Raw genomic sequence first — 23273 nt, forward strand, 5'->3', positions numbered from 1 at the left:
TTTAGTAAAACAGGGCAAGATAGTGTGTTCCCAAGATCCCAGCCACTTAGAAGGCTGACAGGTAGAAGGATCTCCTGAGACTAGGAGTTCAAGAGCAGCCTGGGCAACATAGCAAGACCCATCTAAAAAAAAAGTGATATGTAACATAAAATTCAACATTCACACTGTTGTGCAACCATTACCACTGTCTATCGCCACAACTTTTCCATCTTGCAACGTAAAACACTGGGCCTATCAAATACTCCCTCAACCCTAGCAATCACCATTCTTTCTCCCTAAATTTTAAATATACTAGATACCGCATATAAATGGAATCACATTATATATTAAATATTTTATTTCACTTAGTATAATGCTTTCAAAGTTTATTGGTCAGAATTTCTTCCATAAGGGTATATTCATTTATAGGTAGATACATATGCATGTTGTCTTTAGCTATTCATTCTCTTTTCACTTTAGCCATTCTAATGAATGTCTAGTCAAATTGCACTGTGACTGTATTTCTCTAATGATGATGTGATTAATGATGACATGACTCTTCATGTACTTATTTGCTGTTCACATATCTTCTGGTTCAAATCTTTTGCCAACTTTTAATTGAGTAGTTTGAGTGCCTGTTATTTAATTTTGTGAGTACTTTACACACGCTGAATCCAAGTCCTTTATCAGATATAGCCTATGTAAAGATTTTTCTCCATTATGACATTGTCTTTAACTGTGATGTCTGAAGAGTAGAATATTTAATTTAGCAACTTTGAACTTATTAGTTCTTTTATGGTATATACTTCTGGTGTTACAGCAAAGAAATCCATCAAAACCAAGATCACAAAAACGTTTTTCTACACTCGCTTCTAAAAGTTTCATAGCTTTAGGTTTTATTTCGGTCTATAACCCACTCTCAAACACTGTTAGTGGGAATATAAAATGGAGCAACCACTTTAGATGACTATTGTAGGTTCTTACAAAGTTAAACATATACCTACCATAGCACCCAATCGTTCAGAGGTTACTCAGAGTAAAGACACAATGTCTATGTAAAGACTTGTACACACATGCTCTTAGAAGTATTATTTATAATATACCCAAACTGAAAACAGCTCAAATGGTCACTCACAGGTATGCTGATAATTAAATCTGGTTGCATTCATACAATGGACTAGTTACTACTCACCAACAGAAAAATAAACCATTCATGTCACACAGATAAATTTCAAAATAATTATACTGCGCCAAAGTTATCAAACAACACTACATACTGTATGTTTCTTATATATAATACTCATCCCCATACAACAGTCAAAACCCCCACAAACTTATCTCTGCTGACGGAAAGCAGATCATTGGTTGCCTGGCTAAGGCGGGGAGGGATTACCACTGGGCATGACAAATTTCTGGGAACAAAAGATATAGTCACTATCTTGATGATGGTGACAGTGGCATGAGTATACACAAGTCAAAACGTGTTAAACTGTGCATCCTATATATGCTGTTCACTGCAGAGGAATTTTGCCTCAATACAGTTTTTTAAAAGCAGAAGTAGTAGGGTTAGCATAGTGTGCAAATTTCACTGTTGTTTAACATATTACAATTTATAATCAGGGGCCAGGGAGATTGGCTCAGTAGAATAAGAGCTTCCCTGGCAAGTGCAGGGGCCTGAGTTCAATCCCTGGTTCTGCCAACAAAAAAAGAAGCACTAACCAAATTAACAACGAATGATTTAAGACATCTTCCATGGCTCTGGCATTTTAAGATTCTTCCCATTTGAGACTGAGTGCGGTCGTGCACCCCTATAATCCCAGTGCTTGGGAGGTTGAAAATGGGAGGATCACTAAGAGTTTGATTTGTGTAGTGAGACCTTGTAGACCCTGTCCTAAATATGTAAGAAAAAAAAATTATAATTAGTCTTGTTGCACTACCATGTTATAAAGCAGTAATCTTTTTTTTTGCTCCGAAAGCCTTCTGGGCAGGTTTGGCTGGCTTGAGTTGTGGGGATCAAACCACAGCAACCTAAGCCTGATTGCTTTGTTGAAGCAGCCAAAAGCAGTAATCTTAAAACTTAATTTCTCTCACAAAAACTGTCAAAAGTTTAGATTTACTGTAGCTCAGTGGTAGATGGTTTGCTTAACCTGCATAAGACCTTGGATTTGACCTCCAGCATAGCATTAAAAGAAAAAAAAGGTTCTAATTTGTATACCCCAGGTCAGAACTTGAACCAGTATACAGTAATCTATGTGGTTTAGCCAGGATAACTGCAGTATATATGGTGATTGCCAATATACTATCCAGAGAATTATCTCTACAGTATATAGCCAACTTGTGTTACTCTGCCTTTAATTTTTTTTTCCCTAGAACATTACTCCACGATTTAGAAACATTTCCTCATGTACCTTACTTCTCAAATTCCCCATCACTTCACTTTCTATTGTATCTCTTTTGACGATTTGTAGTGTGCAATCTTTGAAAGTCTGATTACATGAGGAGTCAGTCTAGGTGCCCTCTCTAAATCTATGAGCCTCATTGCGTAACAGGTACATAGAGCATTTAATGCTGTGTCCTAGGAGGGATACAGAGATGTACAAACTATGGGCTCTAGCTTTAAGGAACTAAAAACTAGATACACACAGATTTATAACAAGGCAACTGTATCAAGTATCCTTAAAAGAAATAACTATAATATCCTTTAGAGATCTGAGATACAGTCATTTAGAACTGGAATAATTAAGAGAACTAAATACTGTCAGGAAAATGCAAGTCATGCTCTAAGAAACATTACTGGTGTGGAACAGTCAGTGAAACAGGTGGAGTAAAAAGGGAAAAGATAAGGATAGAAAAGTAGGATGGCAATACTTAAGACATGATTTCACACTTTAGGAAAGGAAAACCATGGAAATGATTTGAGCCAAGTCTGTGGCTACAGGGTGGGAAAGTCTAGTTAGGAAAGGAAACTCAGAGGTTAATGCTTGTCATGACTATAAAAAACCCAGCAAGAGGGAGAAATTAAGACCCTAAAGACAGAACAAATAAATAGTTCATAGATAGATCTGAATAATGACATAATTGATTTAAGGAGGGGAGAAACTCATACAAATGTGTGAGTTTGTACAAATTTTACATATTTAGGACAGGGTCTATAAGGTCTCACTACACAAATCAAACTCATAATGATCCTCCCATTTTCAGCCTCCCAAGCACTGGGATTACAGGGGTGCACCACCACACTCAGTCTCAAATGGGAAGAATCTTGAAATGCCAGAGCCATGGAAGATGTCTTAAATCATTCGTTGTTAATTTGGTTAGTGCTTCCTTTTTTTTTTTTTTTTTTTGGCGGAACCAGGGATTGAACTCAGGCTCTTGCGCTTGCCAGGGAAGCGCTTATTCCACTGAACCATCTCCCCCGCCCATTCGTTAATTTGTCAGTACATTTTTTCAAGTATTAAGGTCACTTCTAAAACATGGATCACAAACATTTAAAAACTTTAAATGGTCACATTATCAAATAAAAAAGTTTTTTTTGAACATTACTTATACGTATTAATCAAAGTAAAAGTCACTGTACTAACATTTTAATTTTCTTATCCATATTAACAATTTCTACAGTACGTGTACAGATATTCTCATGCTGTGCAAGTTATACAAACCTTGGGAATAATGAGTGGGGTAAGAGATGTAACTCATTTTTAAAATTACATGTAATGGGATCACAAAATTTGGGATTTTCTTTTTTCACCGAGCAATATACAATTGTGATCTTTCTTTTAATATTTATTTAGTGTGTGTGTGTGTGTGTGGCCAGCTCAGCCCACCAGGGGGCGGGGCTGGCGGGCATGTGGTGCTGGGGGATCGAACTGCGGTCCCTGGGTTTTGCTTAGCTTAGCTTGTTCTAAGGTGCTTTAGACCACTGAGCCATCTCACCAGCCCCTTGAGATCTTTCTATAGTGACATGTACCCCCAATATTTTAAATAGTTTCATAGTGTTACACACTGTCACATAACTTACTCATAATTGTGGGGGTTTTGCTGCCAAACACCATCTGTTATGAACATTCCTGTATATACAGTACGTTTTATGGGAGTATTATCTGTATTTTTAAATTCCCCTAAGAGGAATGACTAAAATTTTTAAAATGAGTGATTTAAAATATCGATGGATCTTGCCATGTTGCCAGGATAGGGTCCTTTTGAAAAGGAGCAAAGTCCACAACTAGCAGTTTTTGCAGGTGGGCAACCCTGCTTTTTCTCCAATTCCTCCTCCGCAGTATGTCAGTGAGGCCAGGCGAACAGGTCAGTTCAGCCCTCAGAACCTGGCCCTCAATCTCTCAGCCTTGCCTCTCAGCCCTGGGTCCTTCCTTTCTCTGCAATTTCGCCTAATTTCTGTCTGGCAGAAAATTAGGAAAATGATTCCCTTCGCTCCCACCCGTCCTCGTCATCAAACTTGGCGATACCCTCTCCCCGGCTTAAGCCCGGGGGTTCTCTCACCGATGGTTCTCGTTTAGCAGGAAGAAAAGGGGGGCGAGGTGCAACTCCGCCGCCTGCTCCCGAAGCTCGCTGAGAGGTACAGCCTGCACCACTGATTGCAGCGCACGTAGCTCCTCCAGAGGCGCTTCCAGCCGTGCCACCTCCCTCAAAAGAGACAGCGCCTGTGCCGCCATCTTGCCGACTCTCTCCGCCCATCCAACAGGCTCCCGGGAGGTTTCTCTAAATTTCGCGAGATCTCAGGAAGAAATCACTTTTCCGGTCTGCAAATCTCGCGAGACGGGGTTTCTGACGAGTCAAAGGTCGTCTGTGGTGGGCTTCTCTGTTGGCCTTTAAATCGCGACCCAGTGTAGTTGGTTAAGTAGCCGATGTTCCAGCTTGGTTTACCGAGGATGAATCCTCACCGTATGTTCAAACAGCAGAGCGAAGAGGATGAGAAATCATCGATAGCCATACAGCCTTTCGGACGGCCTTTCGGATCCCCCCAACATGGCTCGCCAGCTGCGGAGAGAGCCGCGTTCCTAAGCCCACTCAGGCAAAGCTAGGGAAGCGCTGTGATGGCGGGAGTAATACGGAGCAGAGGCGCCTTTGTGTCATCGTTGACTCAACCGTACGCCTGATATAAAAATAACAAGGGGACCACTGGCCAGCGTGGGGAAGGTTTACTCATCCACTCGAAGATGCTGGACATTCCAGTGATGTAAGCATGGAGCTGGAGAGTGCGTTAAATTTCAGAGTGGAAGAGCGGAACATCGAGTGGTGGCTTCAGATTCAAAGGCTATTTGCAACAGGTTAATCGCAACTGTCGGCAGTGGTGGAAATCAGTGGTCCGGGCAAGTGATGAGTTGCATGCGAACAAGGGATTGCATGAGAAGTTTAAAGATCAGTGTTTGCAAGATAAGAGGTTGACGGGGGCAGGAAGAACCGTTTTATATTGAGTGTGCACCCATGTATTGCAAGCAGTCGGGAAGACTGATCAAAGATAGAAGCTGTATTCCTGAGTGGTTGTCAGTGCCCAGGCGATGAGCTTCTTTTGGAAATGAATAGCTCTCCATAATTTTAAGGAAATAGGCAAAAATTTGGAACGCTCGGCAGAAATTAAAGACAGAATTTTTTCTCTCTTTGTCTCTCAGTCTGTGTCTGTCTCTGTCTGTCTCTCACCAGTGCCCCAGTTAACAAAATAAAACTTGCTATTTTGCAAAGATCTTAGCCCAACTTGTCTTAGAATAAGATAATTTCCAATATTCTGGTGATCCCAGCGCAGAGCATCCATCACCATTGCCCTCTCTTAGAGTTACAGCTTGTTTTCTTTGTATATTTGGTATTACCGATCAACCCAGGGCCTCACACATGCTAGGTAGGTGATCGATTGCTTAACTGCATCCCACTAGCTCCCTCACCTTTTGAAGTTTGAAATGTTCCATTGCCCAACCTGGTCTCCCAACTATTGAGCCTCCTAGAAATTGTAAGGAGTGAGCCCCAGCCTTCTGAGTAATTGGGATTACAGGCATGTCCCACCTTGTCTATCTTGTATTGATTTGTTTAATTGTTTGACCACAAAGCTCAAAGATGATTTAGAAGGAAAAAATCTGAATTCATAGTGTTGCTAATTGTGGACAAAAGTCCTGGCCATGTACCCAATGGTGGGAACTGATAGCATACTTACCTCTATGGGCTTTCACTAAAACGTTAGCCATTACTGATAGGCCCACTATGTTTTGCTCATGTCGTTGCTGTTGTGTTTCTTCCTCGGAAGACACAGACTTTCTCTCTTGGATCAGTGGATATAGTTAAAGGGTTCACAGAGTATTATAATGAAGTATATGTTTGACCACTTTGTTGACACCTTATTTAAAATAAAACTGATGATACTGTAATATTGCAGGTGCTTGTATGTTGACAAAGAGGTGATGGGTAATGTAAAACCAGGCATTATTCATAACAGTTAGTGGAAAATAGAATATTGGGAATGGTTATGTTTCCCCTAGAGTTGAAGTAGGAAAAAAATATCCTAGTCCACAAAAAAGAGGGTTATAAATTCTTTGATATCAGGGTAAACAAAATGAATGAGCCACTCAAATTTGAATCATTGGCAATAACTCAGTCTATTCATAGATGAAGAAGAGGACCAATCCTTACGACCAGAGGTACAGGGAAAACCTAAGGTAATTGAAGGCACTTTGATGCTTCAGGTCTCATTGATGATGCAGTTAAGGATCCTTTCCTGGACAGAAGTTTACCTTTTCAAAAAGATTTCAGGTCAGGGAGGTGGCTGAGTGGCTTAAGCACCTGCCTGGCAAGTGCCATATCCTGCGTTTGATCTCTGGTACCCTTAGCCCAACCACGAAAGAAAAATTTCAGTGAATTGCTGTGTACCAAGAAAAGCTGTAATAACTTTTAAAATAAAGTAGTTCATAAGGAAAACAAATAAGTGGGTGAGAGAGATGGCTACAGTATGAGTCTGAAAGGAAGTCAGAATTTTATTCAGAGTCTGAGGCTGAGTCAGAATCCCCTAAGAAGGCAGAGAGGAAAGAGGAAAGGTGGAAAAAAAAAAAAAGTCTCCAGGAGAGCCTGGATGCTCCAGCAGCAGCACTAAAACTATTTATCTGAAGAACTTGCCAAAGCCATAAAAACAGAATTGGACATCTGCAGTCTAGCTTTACAATGGAATCTAAAGAGAGTGAAATGTCAGAGTTGAAGGATGAAGATAATCCAGTGGTTGTATCTCCGAATGACTGTTCACCTTTTGGCATCTTTGTTTTGCTACCTCAATATCGCCTTCATCGCTTCCAGCCTTATAACAAACTGCCACACATTTTGTAATATTTACTCATTCAACAAACTTTGAAAGTAAACTGCACCAGGTCCTGTGCTAAAGGAAATCATCATCTCAGGAAATCATCTGAGGATCTGAGGTAAATAGTCATTATACAGTTCTTATTATTGTAATAGATATGGAAGATCATGGTACTGGTTTATTTTAGTGGGCTTAAAATGCAAAGGTATTGTTAGGACCACTAAGCTTCATTTTTTCTAATCTTTATAGATAAGAAAAATTTCAATCATAAATAGTAGTAGTTGATACTACTTGCTTTGAAATGGGGATGTCTTCCTATATATGATAAAACTCAACATTAACCTTTGTTAATCCTGAGTTCATACCTATGAAGGAAATATTAGCTCTTCCTTTACTAAAAAAATGCCTCCAACACAGGGATTAATAAGTATGCCTGCATCTGCACACCTACCAACGTAAACAACAGTATTAGGATTTTGGATTAGGACTTCAGCTGATTAACTGCCTTACCTCAGACACATTGCTGGGAAGTGCATAGGGCCTTCAAAAATTTAGCCAGAGGAGTGAAAGACAGGTGAGCAGGTAATTGCAGTGAAGAGGGAGGCTGAGAACTTAACAATTTGCAAGGCAGATTTGGTTAAAATCCATTTGTTTTGTTTCTTCATTTTGAAAACAGTTTTTAATTGATTTCCATCTTTTTTTTATGTGTTTGATGCATGATCTCACTACCCAGCTCAGACTTGTAGTGATCCTCCTGTTTTCAGCCTCCGCAGCACTGGGATTACAGACATGTGCCACCACACCTGGACTGTCTCAGCACACCCAGGGGGCGGGGTTGGCATGGTTTGTGGTGCTGGGGATTGAACCCTAGTCCCTGTGCTTGCCTAAGCAGGTACTTAGTCCACTGAGCCATCTTGCCAGCCCTTCATTTTGTTTAAGATACTATTTTTTAAAGATACTATTTTTCCTTAAGATACTATGGACATGAATATATATGTAAATACTGTGTACATAAATAAAATTCATTGATGTGTACACAGCAGTGTACACATAAATTAAAATTCACTTAAGTGTACAATTCATTGTACTTTTAACTCTTATATAACTGTAGTCAGAACAATCAACATAAAACCTTTCCCGTAACCCAATGTACTTGTTTCCCTGTCCACTAAATCTCTTTCCCTGTGACCAGAGTTGTCATCATTTTTGTTTTGATTCTTTTTTCTTTTTCTTTTTTTTTTTTGAGGTGAGGTCTTGCTAAGTTGCCCAGAAGGACCATAAACTATTGATTTTCCTGCCTCAGTCTCCCAAGTGCTGGGATTATAGGCATCTGTTGCTGTGTCTGGCAGAGCTGTAATCATTTTGAAGTGAGGATATTTTACTTTAAAAAGCTGAATTAAAAATGTAGGCACCCTGGCAAAAGTGAGTACTCTGTTCTCAGAGGACAGCAGCCAGCCACTGGCTCATAGTTTTCTTGTCTGTTTGCAGTTCTGTGTAATGTGCATTAATTGCTTCAGCCTAACGTGTGGAGTGTGCCTTAGTCGGGGGCTGAGTTACCTCTAGGAAGGCCACCCAGAGCAACTGTCTGGAAGGAGGGATGAGTTCAGAAAAGTAGGAAGCGAGAGTGTTCTAAACCAATGAGAATTAGAAGAGAGATCTTGGGAAGAAGGGGCAAAATATGTAAGAGAGGTGCCCTGTGTGTATGCCGCAGGTTTCAGCAGGGTTTTGTCGGTGGCTGAGGCCTCTTTGGAGAAGAGGGGCGTGTGTGTGTGCTGTGGTTTCTGAAGGTGTTGAATTCTAAGAAAGGTTTGTCTCTGGGGTATCTTCGTCTTCTTCTTTTTCTTCTTTTTATTTTTTTTGTTTAGAGGGGAAGAGAAAATAGCATGTATTTTTTTGCAAGAGTAGGTGCACTGTGGTTAGTTTCTAAGTTTCAAAGGAGGGTTGTTCCCAGCTCCCTGCTCTGTCTGCTGGCCTGATAGGAGGACAGGGCGGGGCAGTGCGCAGGCAGAGGGCGTGAGGGAGAGGGCGGTTAAGGTCCTGTGTACTTGGCCACCAGCAGGGCTGTAAGTCACTACTGCGGGAGTGCCTTGTGCTAAACTACGTGCAATGCCATGGACAGGCTGGGATCCCGGTGCCCTGTGTCACGCTGCTTCCGGCCCTCTCTCCTCATCTGCCTCTTGGTGAGTATTCCAGTTAATATCTCTGCAAACCCCCTCACCTTTCAACCTGAGGACTGAGGGAGGAGGAATGAGGGAAGAGGACTTATTTCTCTTCATAGCTCTCAGGATTCCGAGCAGGGCACGGGCAGGTAGGAGGTGAATTGTAAAATCTTCAGAAGTGCTGCTCCCCTGTGGAGATTGTGGGGTAGTTGTCAGGGATACCAGAACAGCTTTAGTTTGCCTGTGGGGACAGGTGACCGGCTGGCATTGCTAGAGTGGGGGAAGGGAAGGGGTGTTTCTGCGCAAGTTGCACCTAGGTGATTCTTGATAGATTACTGTTGCAGTTACCATCTCATTTCTCTGTAATTTTCTGGGAGCTATGTTTTCTCATCTCTGCAATCTCTTAAACTATTAATGTTGAAAATGAAACTAACTCCCAGTGGTGGTAGGGTCAGAGGGCAGAGCTGTAGGAGAGAGCCTGAAGTTCAGGCTCTAGCCCAGCTCTGCTGCTCACTTTTGGAGAGATTGCTCCTCTTCTCTGGCTGTTATTCCCTCATCTGTGAAAAGTGGTTCAGGTCAATGACTTTTTTTTTTTTTTTTTTTAACTCTGTAGAAAACTCAGTGTTGTTTTTTTTTTTTTTTTTTTTGTTTTTGTTTTCTTTTTTAATGACTCTTGTAGGGATTATAAATCTGTCTGTTGTCTGTCTGTCTGCCTCTCTCCTCTCTAAAAGTTCTGAATTTGTATCCCAGAATTAGTTGCATTTGATTTTGGGGTACTTACAGATTCCTTAAAACTAGAGAGATTACCAGCTCAATGCCACTGGATGGGGTAGTTTCTGAGGCCCCTGCTGCATTGTCACACACCGTAAAGTCAACCGTAACCTCTAAAAGTTATGTGCCTACTCTAGGACCAGTACAGGAAAGTGGCCAAATGAAATAGGAAATAAGAGGGTAGTTAGATATGGTGCCACAAACCTGTAATATCAACATTGGGAGGCTGAGGCAGGAGGATTTCATGTTCAAAACCAGCCTGGGCAACTTAGTGATTTAGCAAGACTTTTTCTTAAAATAAAAAATGGGCTTGGGATATAGCTCAGTGCAAAGGCCCTGAGTTCAATCCACAGTTTCCCACCACAAAAATGAAAATAACTGAAGGATGCATAAAATGTATAAGAGTGTATAGTGATAAAAGGCTTGTAGTAAAAAACTAAAAAAAGGTATAACGGACATAAATACAAAGTGTATAATGGACATAAATATAAAGCATTATGCAGGCTTTAAAAAATTAATGGTAAATTTTTATTTGTTACACTAAATGTTTCCTAATGTATTCTCATCAATTTTGCATTCATGTAATATGATTTTCTTTTTTAAAAAATTGTATTTATTGGCTACAGGGTCTCACTATGCAGCTCAGACTCCTGGTGATCCTCCTGTCTCAGCCTCCCCAGTACAGGGATCAATTTATTTATGTATTTATTATGTATTTAGTACAGGGTCTACAGGGTCTCACTACACAGATCGGAGTCATAGTGATCCTCTTGTTTTCAGCCTCCCGAGCACTGGGATTACAAGCACGTGCCACCGTGCCCAGTCTCAATTGCCAGCATGCCCTTGGGGGGGGGGCAGCACAGCCCACTGCTAGGGATCCACTGGTCCCTGCATCTGCCTAAGCAGGCGTTTTAATACACTGAGCTATCTGGCCAGCCCTTCCCCAGCACTGGGAATACAGGCATGCACCACCGCGCCTGGTTTCAAGGCCAGCAAGGTGCGCCCAGGGTTCTGGGGCTGGCAGGGCATGCAGTACTGGGGACTGAATTTGGGTCCTTGTATTTGCCAGGCAGGTGCATAGACCGTTGATCTATTTGCCAGCCCTAATGTGACTTTCTAAAATATGATATTCCACTGTTGGGTCCAGAGTAACCTTTTATGCTTATGAGACCTTGTTTATGTGGTGCACAGCCACTTCTCAAGTGTGTACTCCTTGCCTGGGGTGCTCAGCTGGTGGGAATATAGAAATGACAATCAGATTATCTCCAGACATAGCTAAATGTCCGGGGCGGGAATAGGGGTGGGTGCAAAATCACCTTCAATGGAGAAGCACTGGACTAGGCGAAGCTAGAAGGGTCATACTGTGTCAGTTCTTAGCCATGACCGCTGCAGTACATTGAATCCAGAATGGGAGCAGGAGTCGTGGAGGCAGGACTATCTCTGTCAGTGGGTTTCTGATTGTTCTGCTTTGGTTACCTGCTCTGCTGAATTAAGGGTTGTCTTAGGTTGTACCCAAGGGCCTGTTTACCTTTTAGTGTTTTGGCTATGTGCTCAACTAAGACTCAGAATCATTCTAGGTGAGTTTGTATTTACTCTTAGTAGCTCTTTGGCCTCTTACTCCTGTTGCTTGGATTGTCTCAAGGCTCCCTGAAGAGTGGCTTTTAAGCGTGGGCTTGTATGTTGCCTCCCTCTCTAAGCCACTTTGCATTTTTGTTCTGTCTTTGGCCAACCATCCTGTGATGAGTGTTTCTCTAGGTTAGAGTTGTGCTGGTAGCCTCCTGGAGTCATGGAAGTAGATACATTATAGTGCTCTTGGATGTCCAATTCTCTGCTATAAGTACTATATATTCTCTTCTATAATAGGGTGACCGCCTCCACCCCCAAATAGTCTTATGACACAAGGATATTTCATTATAGTAACAGCATTTCACATGTGTCCTAGCCTAAAAGAACCTGTTAGGTGCTGGGAACTTCTGGTGACATAGGGAGCAAAAGACAGCCCCTTCCTTTACTGACTTAGTGATTTCAAATTGCTTTTCCTGTCTCACTTGAACCTCTGGCAGTTTTGAGATAGGCAGCACAAGTGTCACAATCTCCAATTTCTAGCTGAGATTTATAGAAAGAAGAGAAAATAACTTGTCGAGAGGCCACAGATAGTATTGGCATCAGGATTTAAGTTCTATTCTCTAGTGCTTGTCTTTTTTCCCCTATAGTCGAGTTATCATTAAAGAAAAGCCAGTTAAGTTTCCTGGGTTCTTTCACCTTGCACTGTCAGTGGTGTATAGTGCAGAGCACTGCTGTATTGTTGACCTGGAAGCAGTGCTGGGGGTGGTGGGAAGAAGTGGAAGCCCTTGCAATGCTACTGTAGTGAGACTAAAGACATAACATGCTGCTCAGAGCCTGCAAGAAGTAGGAGCCAGGAGCGAGGGGCTGCGCAGAGGTCGGGGCGAAGCAGAGCCCTGGCTGGAAGGCGGGAGAAGCAGCTCTTGTTTCTAGTGGCTGAGTCACAGCTGCCTCCTTCCGGATTACCTGAAGCACTGTTATTTACCCCACGTAGTGAACTAGAATGAAAGAGCTCTCTAGTCTTTTTCATTTCTTAAAATAAAAAGAGAAATCTTACCTCAAAATGTCTTTCTCTCACCTGGTTATTGCCACCTGCATTGGGATCTTAAGGTGTTTCTCCTGGGTCATGGAAGTAGCTAAGCAAGCTGCCCTCTGATCTTTCACCATTCCTGCCCTCCCCCCATTTTTGGCCAGCTCAAGATTCCTTAAGGGCAGGTCTAGTAAGGCCTGAGGATCTGGGGATCAAACCACAGAATCCTGAGCCTGACTGCTTTGCTTTAAGCAGGCACTTACCAATTGAGCTAATGGGCAGGACCCCAATTTATTTATTTATTTATTTATGGAACTGGGGATTGAACTCAGGCCCTGGCCCTTGCCAGGCATGTGTTTATTCTACTGAGCTATCTCCCTGGCCCTTCTTGGCCCTTTTCTGCTTGGCTTGACCATATTGTTGCTGTCCTACCTCTGAACTTCTAAAAGTGTCCTGTCCTGAGTACAAACCCCAGATTCTTCAGTTTGATCCACTTCTGTTAATTCCAGCCAGCAATTGCTTCTTCTTGATCTCTTCCTACTCAGCCATCCACCAAGGCCCACACAAACTGGATATTCCATCAGTCCTTCATTCCGCCTGCATTGCACATAGTCATTTGCTTAGGATGCCCCCTCTTCTCTAACAGTCCTGCTTCTTTTTCTGAACATAGATTCTTGCTGTGTAGTCAGGCTGGCTTCAAACTAGTGATCCTCATGCCTCAGCCTCCTGAATGCTGGGATGAGAGTTATACACAGCCACACCTGCTTAAAATCTTATTATTTCAGATCCAGCCCAGCCGAGATCTCTTTTTCCAGACCTGCATCATGGCTGTTCATAAAAGTCTTCTGCACTTTCCTGGTAGAGCTTTCCAGCTGGTTTTCCTCACTTTCCATTGCCGGGCACAGATACATTGTTTTAAAATTGGTCTGTTTGCTGTACCTATGTTTTGCACTAGATTGTATGCAGCAGCTGGTACAGACACAGATGAATGCACATGAAATTACTCTGCCAGGGGACTGGGGAGATAGCTCAGTGGTCTAAGAGCCTGCCTGGCAAGTGCAAGGACCTGGTTCAATCCCCAACACTTCATACTGTGCCAGCCCTGGAACCCCGGGTGTGCTGAGCCAGCCACCGAAACCGCCCAGGTGTCGTGCTGCATGCCTGTAATCTCAGCAGTGGGGAGGCTGAAACAAAGGATCACTACAAGTCCAAGATGCATACCAAATACATAAGTAAATTAATTAATTAATTAAAAAGAAATTAGTCTCCCAAATGTCAGTGTATATAAGCGCTTATTGTTCATTATGGTCTCCACAGGATGATTGCAGTTTAGTGGATGCCAGTTAGTATTACCTGTAATCTGGTGCAGTAAATCTGGATATGAAGTCATCTAGACTTAAATTCAAATTCTGGTTTCACCAACCAGAGCTCTATGATTTTAAGCACTTTATTTTTAAAATTTAGTTTTATGGAAAATAAAATTTTATAACAAGTAGTAAAATAATAACAGTTAATAATACATTGTGTATTGTTATCTTCAGAGTAGTTACTCAGAGTATAAGCTATGGGTGTAAAAAATTCTCCAAGCAGTATTAGCACACATCTTTCTTTTTAATGAACTAATAGAAACTAGTAGTACAACCATCTTGTATTCTTTTTCTTTTCCCTTCTTTCCTTTCCCCTTTCTCCCACCCTAGTAATAAGTCCCCTTTCCTATTGAACAATTTCTTTACATTTCACAATATTTATTGCACATTCTTGTCCTTATTTATTCTTCAGTTTCTTACACCAGGAAGATAATATGATGTTTACACATGTGCATCTGACTTATTTCATTTGTGGTATGGTCTCAAGTTGCATCCATTTACCCATAACTATCTCAAGTGTCTCCTTCTTTATGCCTGAGTAGTACTCTCTTATAATAAGAGACCACATCTTTTTTAACCATTTCTTGGTAGATGGGCATTTGGGTTGTTTCCAAGATCTTGCTTTTCAAAGGGATAGATTTCTAGACACATATGAATTGCCAAAACTGAATCAAGAAGATATAAAAATTCTAACCCAATATCAGTCTATGAAATTGAAAATGTAATTAAAAACTTACCAACAAAGAAAAGCCCAGGTCCTGATAGATTCACTGTTGAATTTTTAAGAAATTTAGAGAAGAACTAATGCCACTATTGCTGAAACTCTAGTGAAATTGAAAGGGAAGCAGTACTTCCAAAATCATTCCTGGAAGCAAGTATTATCCTGACACCAAAACCAGAGGAGGACCTAACCAAAAAAGATTTTAAGCATGGTTTATGAGCTTCATTTTTTTCCCCCCTCATCTAAGAAATGTAAAGGAGGGGCCAGGGAGATGGCTCAGTAGAATAAACGCTTCCCTGGCAAGCACAAGGGTCTGAGTTCAATCCCCAGTTCCACCAAAAAAAACCAAACAAACAAAAAGAAGTGTAAAGGAAAATATGTAGGTGTGAAAACTACTTACGCACTAAAGCTCAGTGCACATCCCTAGGAATTGTGTTGTGGATGGGGTGAAAGGATGAAAAAATATCACAGCCTTGGTTCCAGTCCACTTGAGCTGGGAGTTGTTGACTCGAGCTTTTCTTTTCCACCACATAGATCCTGCCAGCTGCTTTTGTGATGTACCCCATGCTCAGGACCCTTAGCCTACGGCTCCACTCAATCATCACCAGCACCTACGTCTCTGGTGCCCACTCTGTGGTCTTCATCAACTGTCCCAGTGAGCAAATTGCCAGAGACATTGCCAGGTACAGTGCAGGGGCAACAGTGCTGCTCCAGATGCCCTGGGACCTGTGAGGATGCTCCAGAAAGGCCACTTTGGGGCCCCTTGTGTCTGATGACCCTGTCTGTCCACAGGAGGTTCTCCAGGCTGTTTGCTTGATGAGGGGTAGGAATTTCAGCTGAAAGATCCCCCAGCTTACCCTGCTGCCAGGCCTGAAATGCTGACCGGACCAGGAGGCATAAAAGGGAGGGACATGAGACCTACAGAGATAGGTAGCTTGTTCAAGGCATGAAGTAAGAGAATAGTAGAACCCCTGAGATCCACAATTTAATTCTCCTAGTTGCTGGCCAACCTCTGTTCACTGAGATAGCCTCTCACTTCATGGAGACGTCCTACATGTGCTGTTTATGAGGAGGGCATTGCAAGCATTGGGTAGTTTCTGGAATCACGTATGGCTATGCTGGAAAGAGCACTAAATTGATTAAGCCAATTTTGGCTGAGGTACTTATAATATGGACCTTGAGGGATCTTTGGGCAAGTTGCATTGTGTTGCTTTGCTTTGCTTTACCTTGCTTGGTCTTCTTTCCCCTCCCCTTTCCTTTCTTCCCCTCTTCTCCCTCTCCTCCCGTCTTCCCTCCCCTGTCCTCCCACTTCTTTTCCCTCTCCTATTCCCTACCCTTCCCTCCTCTTCAACCTTTCCTTTCCACATTCTCCTTTCCCTCCCCTCCCCTTCCCTTCCCTCCCCTCCACCTACCTGTCCATCTCCCCTCCCCCTCCCTTTCCTCCTTTCCTCCTTCCCTCTCCTTCCCTTTCCTTCCCTTCTTTATATAATGTGTAGCCAGGTAGATAGAATGTAGTATATGCCGAATAAATGTTGATTATATCGGAATTTCCCTTTTCAGAGTATAGCTTTTGGGGGGCTGTTTGGGACAAAGTCTTGCTATGTAATTCAGGCTGGCCTCAAACTTGAAGTGATCCTCTTGCCTCAGCCTCTTGAACACTGGGATTGTAAGTGTGTGCTGCCATGCATGGCTATATAGATGTAGGTTTGAAGAAAGCTAGTGGAGCCAGAAGATAAAGGATTTGGCTCATTCATTTTACCTTTTTGCTTTTCAACTTAGCATTCTTGAGGTTGGTGGTAGACTAAGATTAATCTAGGGTCACAGTCACAGATGTCTGTAACTTAAAAGAATACAGTGGCTGGAGTGTAACAGTGAAGGGTGGTATTAGATGCTAGCCGTCCAGTGTTAGGAGAAAGGAGTGGAGGGAGCTGTGTTAGCCTGCGAAGTGTGTTTCTTGCTAGAGGGAGCAGCAGCTGCTCAGCACTAGCTCAGCTCAGTGTGCCCCAGGGAAGCTGCAGGCTGATTGGGGTAGGTAGGCTCATTATTTCCCAGGAAACTCTGAGTGTGGGCTAACCTGATGCTAAATATTGGTGACAAAGCCAAGATTTTTTTAACTGCCCTGAGGGCCAGACCTTGAACTTGGTGTGTGAACACTGGCCTGTGACCACTGCAGTTTGTAGGAGCCCTGCACTGCTAACGGCTCTGCACTGCTCCCTTCTGCTTCCTGGAGCCTGCGCCCTTTGTGTGTGACTCACTACTGGTCTGGACTGGTTGTGTGCCTGCTTTAAAACTGAGCTCAGTAGGCCCATCCCATCCTTTCTTTTTAAGGCCATAGTGGCTTTTTTTTTTTTTTTTTTGCGAAACCAGGGATTGAACTCAGGCGCTTGTGCTTGCCAGGGAAGCACTTATTCCACTGAGCCATCTCCCTGGCCCCTATAGGGGCTTTTTGTGTAACAGTCCCACTTAGCTCTTTCCCTTTTTCCCTGAAGACCAGTTAGTGGGTTCAGTCACTGAAGAGTTACATCACAAAGAGTTGGAAAGGGCCAGTGAGGCAATGGGGTTAGTTTTTCTAAATGTATGACTTACTCACTGTGCCTGAGTGTCACCCGAGAACAAGCAGAATGTAACTTTTTAGAGGGTGATTGAGCATGACTCGTAGCAGTTGCCTAAAGAAGTCTGTGCCACATGACTCTTCTTACACTGGGGAATTTTCCAAGGGAGCAAGGATGGCGATAATGTCACATTAATATGGGTCCTTAAGTAGAATACACTTCAGCCTGGGACTCAAGGGAGGAGAAAAAAGGTCAATGCTCTTGGCAACAGCTGAGGGACAGAGGGATCCGTGACCAAGCCTCAGATAAGGTTTGTTTGGCTCAGCCTCAGAGAACAAAGACAAGGTTCTTTTGGCGTTCTGTGGTCTGAGAAAGCTTTGCCAGAGCTGCGTGACCCTGAAGCCATAAAATAGATGGTTAGCTACACTTCCCCTTTTTTTTTTTTTTTTTTTTAAATGTATTTAGTAATGGGTCTACAGGGATTGGACTTGTAGTTATCCTCCTGTTTTTAGCCTCCCAAATGCTGGGATTACAGGCGCATGCCACCATGCCCAGTCTCAGATGCCCCCAGTCTCAATCGCTGTCTCAGTGCACCCCAAGGGCAGCCCTGGCACAGCACACCTGGGGACCAAATCCCGGTTCCTGCGTCTGCCCAAGCAGGTGCTTTAATCTGTTGAGCTATCTGGCCGGCCCTACACTTCCCTCTTGCATAATGACTTGGTTTCATGATTTAGATCTGGAATGTTCCCCTTAAAGCCTTTGTGTTTGCAGGTGGGGCTTGTGAAAGGTGATTGGATTTTGGGAATGCAACTGCTGTCTTGGTGTGAGGAGGTAGGGCTGGGAAAAGGCAGGGCCTGGGGATGACCTGGAGGAGACCCTCTCCCTCCCCTGCTCTTTCTTTCTCTCTGTTTCCTGGCACCATGACCTGGGCAGCTCTGCTCTGCAGCAGTCCCTTCCATCATGCCATTTCTAGTTTGAGCCAGCCAATCATGAAATAAAACTGTGAGCCAAAATAAACCTCTCCTTTTTTAATTTGTGGGTGTCAAGTACTTTGTCCCAGTAATGAAGAAAGTGACTCAGATCGTGGCACTCTTGTTTTTGTGATACCTATTCAGATATACCTTTTGTATGACACTACTGTTTTGTAAAGGAAACAGAGACTATGAAACTGAAAGTTGATTGATGCTTTAGAGATTATCCTGCCAGGGATTTTAACCTGTGGTATGTGAAAAAATGTTTAGTGGTCTTTAGAGGAGGTAATTATGCTCTTTAGACTAAGATAGAAACCTTTAGAAAAAATGAAAGGTGAAAAGATCCTTGTTTGCCAAAACAGACACTTAGTGATCATGTTCTGCTTTTACATAGCATTGGGCCAGCTGACTGGAGTCACTCAGATGTCTACAGATCTGAAGCACAGGTGTCAGCAAGGTGCATCTGAGAGGGAGAGGGAGGGGTGGTGTAGTCAGAGGAGTTCTTGGTGGTGAGAAAGTTTGGCAATCACTGACTAAACCTGTTCTCTAGTACTGCAGAGGAGGTTGAGAAGAGGAGATAAAGAACTTGCCGAGGGTCACACAGCCATCCCGCTGCAGGGCTGCAAGTGGGACAGAGATCTTCTTTAGGTCCAGTGTTCACTGATTTCTGCATTCCAGAGGGAGTGTGTCCTTAAAGCTGCTTCGCCATAACTACTTCCCAACTTCACACCCAGACAAGGACTCAGCACTAGCTCAGTATTCAGAGGCTCTGTGTGTGGTGGTTATATAGACTGTGCTACTTTGGGGAGGGGAGGGATGCGTTGATGTCTTGGTCTGTTTTTGGCTGCTGTAAGCAAATGCTGCAAACCAGATCATTTATAAATAATATGAGTTTACTTACAGTTGTAGAGGCGAAGTGTCTTATTTGCTTTTCTCATTCATGAGACAAAATACCTAACACCCCTACTTAAAGGAGGAAAAGGTTTATCTGGCTCACAGTTTGCAGACATTTCAGTCCATAGTTGGAAGGCTCTAAGATGGGGTGTGACGGCAGAGGGTCACCACAGAGGAGAAACAGTCCACAGCAAACAGACAGGCAAGAGCACATTAGCCCTTGGTCCATGCTGTAGTACACGCAGGCTGTCCACTGTAGTGTGGGAGTAGCACTTAGACCTTTAATCCTAGCCAGAACTGTACCCCATCAGTGGACTGACTGAGTCTTCATACACCATTGATTCCAGCAGTATACATCCCACATGCAGCTGTCTCCGAAAAGCACTCCCTGTGACTGCATGAGGCTTTGGGGGGGATATTTAGAAGCAAACCATAATTCTAAGGAATCATGGTGCTGGCACCTGGTGAGGCCTTCTTCCTGCATTATAACATAGCTGAGAACATACGTCACGTAGCTACACAGAGCACGCGTTTGCTTGGTCTCTCTTCCTTTTCTTCTAAAGCCACTAATGCAGCCAGCTGTGGTGACATACTCCTGTAACTCCACCACTCTGGGAAGCTGATGCAGGAGGATTGCAAATTCATACCCAGTCTAGGGAGTAATTAGCAATTTAGCAAGAACCTGTCTTAAAATTAAAAAATAATAAATAGGCTAGGATGTAGCTTGTTGCAAAGGCCTAGGTTCAAGTGTTAGTGATGTACACAGAGAGCCATTAATACTATTTTAGGTCAACCTCATGATCTAGAGAATTAGGTTTCTAACACATGAATTTTGGGAATTCTGGGGCATACTCAAGCCCTAGCATTCTGCCTCTGGCCACTAATATTTACTACCTTCTCAAATGTAAAATACAACCCTTCCATTTCAAGAGTCCCAAAGTTTTAACTGGTACCAGCACCATCTCAGAAGTACAAAGTCCACTGACTCTTCTGAGTCATATTTGGGTGATGTTATGGTTTGTGTCCAGTGGTTCCCCCCCCCCCAATCTTTATGTAGTCATGGGGCAGACTTCTAGAGGTTGTGATTAATTCATGGTCTAATGCTGCGATTATGGGTATGAGTGCTACACCGGCTTCAGTGCTCTCACTATGATTCTCGGGGCTGTATCCGAGTCACACTATCATAGAGACCCTAAACAGTTGTCTTCTTTGATCCAAATTTATAAGGGCCAACCAGAAAGCTCAGTGGACTAAAGCACCTGTGGCACTGAGGCAGAGCGTAGTGACCGGAGCTTCAATCCTTGGAGTGCCGTGGGGGCCCCACCTCTGTGGCACACTGAGATGGCAGTTGAGACTGGGCATGGTGGTGCATGCCTGTAATCCCAGCCCTTGGGGTCTGAAACCAGGAGAATCACTGTGAGGTGGATCTATGTAATGAGACCCTGTACACCCTGTACTACAATACAAAAAAAAAAAAAAAAAAAAAATTAGACCTAAATTTCCATGGTTATTGTGCACTAGTCTGGTCCCCCTTGCCTTCTCTTAATACCCTGAGACTCCTAGTGACTTCTTCCCTTTCCCTTTTTTTCTAGAACAATACTGGAGAAGAAGCTGGCTGCTTCTGTGAACATCCTACCCAAGGCCTCTTCACTGTGAGTTTTGCCACACCTGGCTGAGAGAGGGAAGTTGGGGGTTGTAGGGTTAGGTCCTGGCTGGTGGGAAGAGCACTGAACTAATGGGGGAATTGTCAGAGAATAATTCAGAGGCATTTCATCAATAGTTCACGGCTGATTTATATTCAGAGGTGATCAATCAGTTTATTTCACCCAAGAAAAGTGAAAATATGCTGTTCATAGAGAAAGGAAGAAAAAAGTGATGTCATTCCTTCACCTGTGCATATGTCTACTGTAGTGACTCAAATTTGGCTGTAATTTCTGTTCCTAAGCTTCGGCTTCAATTTACTCAGTCTACCTGAGGATGGGGTCCAGTTCTCTGAATCTTTATTTTTGCTGTATTGTGCATCAAACCCAAGGCCCTGATATTACTAGCTAAGTGCTCTAACACTGAGCTGCATTCCCAGCCCAGGACTCTGAATCTTTTAAAGTTGGACAGGGTCTAGGAATGTTGCTCAGCGTTTGGTAACTGAAGTAGAATGTCAGCCTTAGCATTCCCTTCATGTGTATGTCCTTGCTCATAATTGATTCTTTTAACACAGCTCTGTGACAAGGCTCATGGTCTAGGTCCCTGATAGTGAACTTTTTAGAGCTTTCAATGATACGGTCAGTCTGCTGCGGCCATATGCTATAGATTTGCCATCACCAGCCTAGGTAATTTTAGGTTTGTTCTGGGTCATTGTAGATCTTCTCAGCCTAAATCTCTCTTTTTCCCATGAAATTATTCTTATGCACTTTTCTAAAATGTAGTGACTTTATTTTTAACTTCGGAAACTTTCCATATAAGACTCAATTCTCCACTGAAACTGAGTTTTTAAATTTATCCTTTCATGGGCACCTAAGCTTTAGTGGTATCAAAGCAGTGCTAGTCCAGAGGGTGTGAGGGGCTCAGAAGCCATGAGTAGGATGGATGTGGAGAGAGATACCCAGCTTGGAAGGATGAAGAAAGGCCTGAGGGGTTCTGCAGGGCTGTCCTGGGGTGGATTTTCATGTAGCTAGTTGGGGAAACAACTAGGTAGCAGGTGTGGGCGCTCTGCAAGAAGAAAACATCTCTGGCTATAGCTCAGTAGTAGAGCACTTGCCTAGCATGTGCAAGGCCCTGGGTTCAAGCCTCAGCACGGAAGGGAAGAGAGGAGCAGGGAAAGGGAAGAAGGAAGGGAGGTGGGGAGAGGGTGTGGGGAGTGGCAGGGAAAAAATCCTATGTGCAAACCTTTATGTTAGTTGGACTTCTTCAAGAAATAGAGAACCTTTCACCTCCAGAAATGTTCTGGCAATGGTAGCTGTGTAAGAATGGTTGGGCCAGATCTATGCTGTGTTGAATGACTCTAGACTTTAGCATATGGGCTTGGGTAGACTTTAAAGGTTCCTCCTTAGTAAGTCACCTACTTGGACCAAGTGTGGTATTTCTCTGGACTCCTCTTGCAAGCATTATAATTTAGTTTTGTTCTGTTCTTTAGGTATCTTTGGAAGGGAGAAATGGAAGAAGCCAGTGAGATCTTGTTGGTGAGTGAGGTTGGGGCAGAGGAAGTTTTAATAGGAGAATGATTGGAAAAAGGCTTTTTCCCATGTTCTAAAAGTTAGTGAAGATCAGATGGTTGAAGTTCATCTCAGCCTGAGATGCCCACGGCTGACCCGGGAGCCAGTGAGCTGCCCTGGCGTGAGCTGCCCTGGTGAGCGGGGAGGAGCGCTGTCCCCTACGTGCCCAGAGGGTAAGCAGGGCTAGAGCAGAGGCTCTCCTTCTACGGCAGTGATATTTCTCTTTCTTTCTTTATAGCTAATAAAGACAAAGACTTCCAAGGTCCCCATGCTCTTCAGCTATGTCAGGTAAGGCTGGCATATTTTTTACTCATTCCCCATTAGACCAGCCAGGGATGTCCTGAGGACCAGGGTAATGAACCTGAGAAGCTGGGGAGCTGGAATTGAGCTATTCAGAAAAGCCCTTTCTCTTTGACGCTCACGCGTGCATGAATGGGGCGTGTGTGTGTGTGTGTGTGTGTGTGTGTGTGTGTGTGTGTGATGTTGGGGACTGAACTTAGATTTCATCCGTGGAATGCAAGTACCCTGCCACTGAACTATACCTCCAGCCCCAACATAATTTTTTTTCATAATTTTATTGATAAACAAATAGCAATGAGACAGTTTCAAGTCAAATCGCTAGGACAGTTTCAATAATTAACACACTACATACATACTTCTTAATGGTTAATTGCTGTACAAGATGCGGACCTGAGATCCTATTTACAAACACCATTAGAACAAATCATTCTATTCATTAAGAGAATGTAACTATATATCTATCCTA

General features: G+C 43.1%; 2 protein-coding genes across 7 annotated transcripts in view; one reads left to right on the forward strand and one right to left on the reverse strand.

Moving 5' to 3' along the window:
* Psmd5 (proteasome 26S subunit, non-ATPase 5) overlaps positions 1-4683 on the reverse strand; it is a 23242-nt gene extending 18559 nt beyond the window's left edge. For both annotated transcript variants that reach the window (XM_023701568.1, XM_004641471.2), the window contains exon 1: positions 4477-4683. In XM_023701568.1, coding sequence (XP_023557336.1) covers positions 4477-4671 — 195 coding nt within the window. In that variant the 5' untranslated portion in view covers positions 4672-4683. The remainder of the gene's footprint in view (positions 1-4476) is intronic.
* A 51-nt stretch (positions 4684-4734) lies between these two features.
* LOC101571400 (protein CutA homolog) overlaps positions 4735-23273 on the forward strand; it is a 24757-nt gene continuing 6218 nt past the window's right edge. For 2 of the 5 annotated variants that reach the window (XM_023701571.1, XM_023701570.1), the window contains exons 1-5: positions 9294-9450; positions 15416-15564; positions 20891-20950; positions 22429-22474; positions 22746-22795. In XM_023701571.1, the coding sequence (XP_023557339.1) occupies positions 9382-9450; positions 15416-15564; positions 20891-20950; positions 22429-22474; positions 22746-22795 (374 nt within the window). In that variant the 5' untranslated portion in view covers positions 9294-9381. Of the gene's footprint in view, positions 7389-8835; positions 9077-9293; positions 9451-9493; positions 9579-15415; positions 15565-20890; positions 20951-22428; positions 22475-22745; positions 22796-23273 lie in introns of those variants that run through there. The other 3 variants (XM_023701572.1, XM_023701574.1, XM_023701573.1) reach the window with 3 other exon arrangements.

This window comes from Octodon degus, unplaced genomic scaffold (assembly GCF_000260255.1).
Source record: "Octodon degus isolate 3935 unplaced genomic scaffold, OctDeg1.0 scaffold00137, whole genome shotgun sequence".
Classification (NCBI taxonomy): Eukaryota; Metazoa; Chordata; class Mammalia; order Rodentia; family Octodontidae; genus Octodon; species Octodon degus.